A 7,417-nucleotide genomic window follows, 5' to 3' on the forward strand; every position below is an offset into this window, starting at 1 on the left:
CAAATAGTAATAAAAAACAGTTGAATAAACTTTTGAAAGGCTGGTGTTGCAATCGGGCCGCTCATTATTTTGAATGATAAATCTATTATCTCGTCAGATGAATTGTTCTGTTGTGTTATCTCATCATTGTGATCACGAAGGTTCATAATATTATATTACAGGTCGCTTTATATCCCTTCAACTTTTCTCTTTGTATGTAAATTTCCCTAAACATTTACAGTAAAATCTTTGTTGAACTTAACTGTTTAACATAAAGTTTAACATAAAAATAACATAAAGTATGCAAATAAAAGTGCCATCTGCTTTCGAAGTAATGCAGTGTCAGTTCAAATGGATTGGGTGCTGGCTGTTTTCATTTATCGAACTTTATCGATTGCTTCCTTGAGCGATCAGTTACTTTTTGACATTTACCCAAGACTAGATAAAAGCAAAATTGGCATTATTTCAACCAAGTATATTTATTATTGAAATCAACAAATATGTACAAATACGTACATTTATTATTGAAATCAACAAATATGTACAAATTGATAAATATTTCATGAGCCTTAATTTGTGTGATAGATTTATTGCAGTAAAAGAATTTAACTTCAAGCTACAAAATGGATGGCACTATCAAAGGCAGATGCTGGATTAGAATCGATCCATATCATCGAACAGCCATGCTAGATGAGCATGGAGTATGTAGAAAAATTTGTAAGAAATCAAGTAAAGAACTGAAAATACTTGAATCTATATTCTGTAAAAAGAAAGCAGTGACACAGATTAAATACGATTTCTCGGTGAGTTTTCCATTGCATCCAAATATCTTCCTTCGTTTAGGTGAGAACTGCACCTGGAGCCTTTCTTTGTATCCGTTATTCTTTGATGGATGTAAACATTCTCAGAATTTTTCCCATCACTCTGTTATTCTTTATTCCTTCTAGTATTTTCATTTTATTATTTAGGAAGATTCACAGTGCATGATATTTTCTTTCATTTTCTTCTCACAGCGTTTTTGAGGTTAATTTCTTCATTTCAAAAGTCGAAATATAAGTGTTGCTTCAGACTAGAAATTGTTCGCAAACATTCAGACAACATCAGCTGTGCCTTATTGAAAACATTAGCTACGATAATTCATCAGACGCTTTTTCCGTGCGACTTAAACTTTATCGATGTCGAGAAATGCAAACTATGTAAAAAGAAAAAATACAATTATGTTAACTTACCAATTTAACTTACAATTGGAGTGAAGTTCTTACAAAATTCTTACAAATTATAGAATTTTCATAAAAATCAATTTTAAATTTGAATTAAAAATTAGCATTAATTGTAAAAATGAATTAGATCTATGACTAATTAAAAATTTTATTATTTTCACAAGTGAAACTTTAATCAAAACTCAATTCTTAAAGTTTATTTAATTATTTATGCTGATCAAATGACCACAATGTATGTGACCAGTACCCATGCAACGCTTATAAATTAATCAATTAAGCTCAAAATATCTAATTTTCTTTACGAATTGATATTTTTAAATATTTTAGCACTTAATTAAAATAAATTTTTGACATTACTGGAATTTATTTCATAATTTATTATACAAAACCTTAAAAAAATATTGAATTTTCTTAAATTTTGATATTTAAATTTGGAATAAAAATTAATTTTAATTGTAAGAATGAATTAAAACCGTCACAAATTGAAAATTTAATTAATTTTGCTAATCAAATATGGGTTAAAACTTAATTATTAAAGATTATTTATATTATTCATGCTGATCAATTGACCAATTGTAAATACCAGTACCAATGCAATGCATAAAATTTAATCAATTAAGCTCAAAATATCTAATTTTCTTTACGAAATGATATTTTTTAATAGTTTTAACATTTTAATTAAATTGAAATTTGACAACACCGGCATTTATTTCATAGTTTAATATGCAAAAACTTTTACAAACTGCACAATTTTCTTAAATTATGGTATTTAAATTTGGAAAATAAATTAATTACAATTGCAAGAATGAAATAAAACCGTGACAAACAAAGATTTTAATTTATTTTGCTAATGAAATATTGATTAAAAGTTATTTTTTAATATTTTATGCTGACCAATTGACCGCACCGTGATTGACCAGTACCTATGCAACGCTTATAAATTAATCAATCAAGTTCAAATTATCTAATTTTCTTTACGAATTGATGTTTTTTAATATTTTAACATTTAATTAAAGTGAAATTTGGCAATGCCGGAATTTATTTCATAGTTTAATATGCAAAAACTTTTACAAACTGCACAATTTTCTTAAATTATGGTATTTAAATTTGGAAAATAAATTAATTACAATTGCAAGAATGAAATAAAACCGTGACAAACAAAGATTTTAATTTATTTTGCTAATGAAATATTGATTAAAAGTTAATTATTAAAGTTTATTTTATTATTAATGTTGGTCAAATGACTACACCGTAAATAACCAGTACTATGGAACGCTTATAAATTAATCAATTAAGATCAAATTATCTATTTTTTTTTTTTTAAAGAATTGATATTTATAATATTTTAACATTTAATTAAAATAAATTTTGACAATACAGGGATTCATCTTACTGTTTAATATACAAAACTAATTAATCATTAAATTTTCACAGAATTTGATATTTAAATTTGAAATAAAAATTAATTTGAATTGTAAGAATGAATTAAAAAATATGATAAATTAAAAATTTAATCAATTCCGCTAATCAAATATTGATTGAAACTTAATTTTTAAAGTTTATTTAGTTATTTATGCTGATCAAATGAGCAACCGTAAATGACCAGTACCTATGCAATGCACATAAATTGATCAATTAAGCTCGAAATATCTAATTTTTTTTAATGAGTATATATTTTTTAACAGTTTTAACATTTAATTAAAGTAAAATTTGATATTACTAGAAATTATTTCGTAGTCTAATATACAAAAAAGGCTTTGATTCATTGCAAATCATAAAATTTTCATAAAATTCGATCTTAAAATTTCAAACAAAAACTAATTTTAGCTGCAGAAATGAATTAAATCTACGACAAATTAAAAATCTTATTAATTTCACCTCTCAAATATTAAAAAAAAAACTTAGTTATTAAAGTTTATTCTCTTATTACGTATGCAACGCATAAAATTAAATAACTGAGTTCAAAATAACTAATTTTTTTTAAGGAATTGATATTTTTTAATAGTTTTAACATTTAATTAAAATCAAAATTGATAAAACTAGATATTTTTTCTCCCTTTAATATACCAAAGCTCTTGCAAATTATAAAATTTTCACCAAAATCAATATTTAGATTTGAAATAATGCTTAAGCCTAAGCCTAAGCCTAAGCATTATTTTATTATTTAAAATGTCAAATGACCACAATATATGTGACCAGTTCTCGCACTATGCGAATATAATGATCAATTTTTTTTTTATTCAATGATATTTTTTAATAGTTTTAACATCCTCTGAAATTAAATTTTGATAATAGTAGAACTTCTTACCTAGTTTTATATGCAAATACCCGTATAAATTATGGGATTTTTGTAAATGTATTATTTAAATTTGAAATATAAATTAATTTTAATTGTAAGAATGAATTAAAATCGTGAAAAATTAAAAATTTAATTAATTTTGCTAATAAAATTTTGATCAAAACTTAATTTTTAAAGTTTATTTTATTATTTTTGCTGGTCAAATGACCACGCCAGTACTATGGAACGCTTATAAATTAATCAATTAAGTTCAAAATATCCATTTTTTTTATAGAATTGATAGTTTTCAATAATTTAACATTTAATTAAAATTAGTTTTTGATATTGCTGGAATTTATTTTGTAGATTAATATGCAAAATTCTAGTTAATTAATGAATTTTCATAAAATTTAAATTTTAAATTTGAAATGAAAATTAATTTCAATTGTAAGAATGAAATAAAACCGTGACAAGCAAAGAATTTCATTAATTTTGCTAACAAAATATTGGTTAAAACTTAATTTCTAAAGTTTATTTTATTATTTTTGCTGGTCAAATGACCACGGTGTGTGTGACCAGTACTTATGCAACGCTTATAAATTAATAAATTAAGTTCAAGTTATATAATTTTTTCAATGGTTCGATTCTTTTCAATATTTTGAGTTCTGAATAATATTTTAGAAGCAAAATTAATTAAATTTTTAATTTGCCACTGTTCTAATTCATTCTTACAATTGAAATTAATTTTCATTTCAAATTTAAAATTTAAATTTTATGAAGATTCATTAATTAACTAGAATTTTGCATATTAATCTACAAAATAAATTCCAGCAATATCAAAAACTAATTTTAATTAAATGTTAAATTATTGAAAACTATCAATTCTATAAAAAAAATGGATATTTTGAACTTAATTGATTAATTTATAAGCGTTCCATAGTACTGGTCACTTACGGTGTGGTCATTTGACCAGCAAAAATAATAAAATCAAGTTTAGAAATTGAGTTCTGAATGATATTTTAGAAGCAAAATTAATTAAATTTTTAATTTGCCACTGTTCTAATTCGTTCTTACAATTGAAATTAATTTTTATTTCAAATTTAAATAATACATTTACAAAAATCCCATAATTTATACGGGTATTTGCATATAAAACTAGGTAAGAAGTTCTACTATTATCAAAATTTAATTTCAAAGGATGCTAAAACTATTAAAAAATATCATTTAATAAAAAAAAATTGATTATTATATACGCATAGTGCGGGAACTGGTCACATACATTGTGGTCATTTGACATCTTAAATAATAAAATAATGCTTAGGCTTAGGCTTAGGGTATATTTAGGCTTAGGCTTAAGCATTATTTCAAATCTAAAAATTGATTTTGGTGAAAATTTTATAATTTGCAAGAGCTTTTGTATATTAAAGGGTGAAAAAATCCCTAGTTTTATCAATTTTGATTTTAATTAAATGTTAAAACTATTAAAAAATATCAATTGCTTAAAAAAAATAGTTATTTTGAACTCAGTTGATTAATTTTATGCGTTGCATACGTACCTATGTCACTTACGGTGTGGTCAATTGACAACATAAATAAGAAAATAAACTTTAATAACTAAGTTTTTTTTAATATTAGAGATGTGAAATTAATTAAATTCAAATTAAAAATTAAAATTTTGTAATCAGGTTTTGCGCAAAAATTCATCAGCAAAATTAATAAAACTTTCAATAAAAACTTTCTATCGGAATGTTTTCATGTTGACTGAACGCGAGTACATACTAATCAAGCACACAGATCCAAGTACTAGATTCTAGATTATTTTTTTCTTGGTAAAACGAAGGATTAATGCTGTGGTGGCGTAGTCAACACATTATGTGGACGTGCAGAGAGTGTCATACTGTTATATTAAAAGTAGTCGGGGAGGACCCAAAAGTATGGCTGTTTAATCAGACGGTAAAAAATGTTTAAGACTAAGCTGTCATTGCTATTAATTTACTCTCATGCGCAGTATTTGCAGACAGAGTAAGTGACAATGACAAGACGAATTTGTTAACAGATTTAGTTGTGCTGCCAGCATTAGTCACGCCTCTAAACCCTGACTGTGCGACTTTAGCAGCAGCTGCAGCTATTGCACGAATAGCAATTACCGTCGGTGAAAAAAAAAAATGGACTGACATTCTTTTCCTCTGACTTACTTACTGCTCTTGTTATCGTTGCAACTGTTGGGAGGAGGACTTGTTGTGAGCATAGTTTTGTTAGACATCCAGTTGCGCTCAACCATCATGGATGAGGAGAGAAAGGGATATAAGGACTTTGCACTCTTAGATGCAGGATATGCGGATTGTGCTAATATGAATTATCAAAAAGAAAGTGAGTATTCTTCTTGTTTGCAAAATGAGTTTTGGAGAGTTTCACTGACTTAATTATCTTAAAATACCTTGTTCTCAGTGAACCATTTCTATATAAATTTCTTCTTTCCTTTAGAACCATTCGTAGTTCTTTGAATATAATCGAGAATGTTCATGATTGATTCTGGAATACTACAATGAATTGATTAGCGATAAATTTAATTCTTTTATTTCCCCCTTTTATTTCCCTAGTTTCTGCTATTACCTGAGCTCTGTCCGCTGTTAGTCATATTTTTCCTTTTACATTCTCGATTTCCTCTCGCCTAACTGATAGATAGTATCACTAATGAGACTTTATCGGATGGACGCATCATCTGAAATTTGATATTTGTTGCTTTTTGACATACATTCATAGTATTCTTGTTATTGTAGGTAGGGATTTCAACATAACCTGAAACGACGTTTGTTGTTTGAAAGGTTGGGACAAATTTTAAAAATTGGGTTGACACAATGGAGTTAATTAATATTCGCATAAATGGAAACTGGTGAATAGTTTGAATATCTCTGATGTTCAATAATCCTTTCTGCTTTGTTTCATAACGTACTGACACTGAATTATTTGCATATTGTTAAAATTTTGTAAAATTCTTGTGACGTCAGTTGATTAACAGTTGAAATTAATACAAAAAAAAAAAAAAATTAATACAAAATTTAATACATCAATGTCAGTTGCTTATATGCTATATTATGCGGCATTTATCTATCTAGAGCCGCATTCATTTATGCATCTGTCTGTTTGTTTATCATTTGTGAAGTCCCGAAAATAACTTCTCGTAAAAGATTTAAAATTAATCTAAGTATAAAGAAGGAAACGATAATGTGAGATAATGATGCGGCGGCACATCTCTCTCTACCTGCCATTACCCGCATTTTTCTCTACAAAGATGGGTGGTCTTTGTCTTCCAATATTATACATCTTATTGACATATAACAGACGGTCTCCTTGACGTCATACATGACTAAATGTGCAGGAGAGAGAGAGAAGAGGACTAGAAGACGAAGTGCCTACCAACAGTTCAACTGTGCAAGGGCTGTTCCGTTATAGATATGCTTGTCCTTTCCATTTTGTAATTCATTGCTTTTGGTTTCCCTTTCAGTTCAAACATTTTACGCTCACTCATTCACTCACTATTAGTCATATATTATTGATGTGTCAGGCAAACTTTCACCCCTCCTTTCCCTCTCTCTCTCTTCGTTATCGTTCTCTCTGTGCTTTTCTTTGTCTCTCAGTTATTTGTACATTCCTTCGGTACCGTTTGTCTTACTTATTGATGGCTAACGTACGTGGAATGAGAATATTCCCGTCCCGTCCCGTCTACATTCTCGTCTTGTCTTCCTTACTTTCATCATTGCAACACAATGGGTTATTCTCTAACATTCTGTTGGGCGAGAATTCAAATTATTTTATGAAACAAATTGCAAGCACTGTTTGATTAATCACTGAGGTATTTTCATGCAGGTGAGTTAAATTCTGGCCAATGCAGGTAGAGGTGCTTGGCCAGATGGAATAAAATTGCAGCGTCATTATGTCC

At 27.2% G+C, this 7,417-nt stretch overlaps 1 protein-coding gene across 1 annotated transcript, besides 2 other annotated features; it reads left to right on the plus strand.

Moving 5' to 3' along the window:
• Positions 1-330: 330 nt before the first annotated feature.
• Positions 331-392: a sequence feature (Short protein (BM_BM537, VIO92772.1) was converted to a misc_feature.).
• Bm537 (Uncharacterized protein) lies at positions 331-588 on the plus strand (the record flags this gene model as incomplete). Its single annotated transcript, XM_043077905.1, has 2 exons — positions 331-452; positions 576-588. 2 exons carry the CDS (start codon positions 331-333, stop codon positions 586-588), a joined length of 135 nt encoding a protein of 44 aa, XP_042933839.1.
• Positions 576-588: a sequence feature (Short protein (BM_BM537, VIO92772.1) was converted to a misc_feature.).
• Positions 589-7,417: the final 6,829 nt, after the last annotated feature.

The sequence above is a fragment of the Brugia malayi genome (genome assembly GCF_000002995.4).
Source record: "Brugia malayi strain FR3 genome assembly, contig: Bm_v4_Chr2_contig_001, whole genome shotgun sequence".
NCBI classification, from domain to species: domain Eukaryota; kingdom Metazoa; phylum Nematoda; class Chromadorea; order Rhabditida; family Onchocercidae; genus Brugia; species Brugia malayi.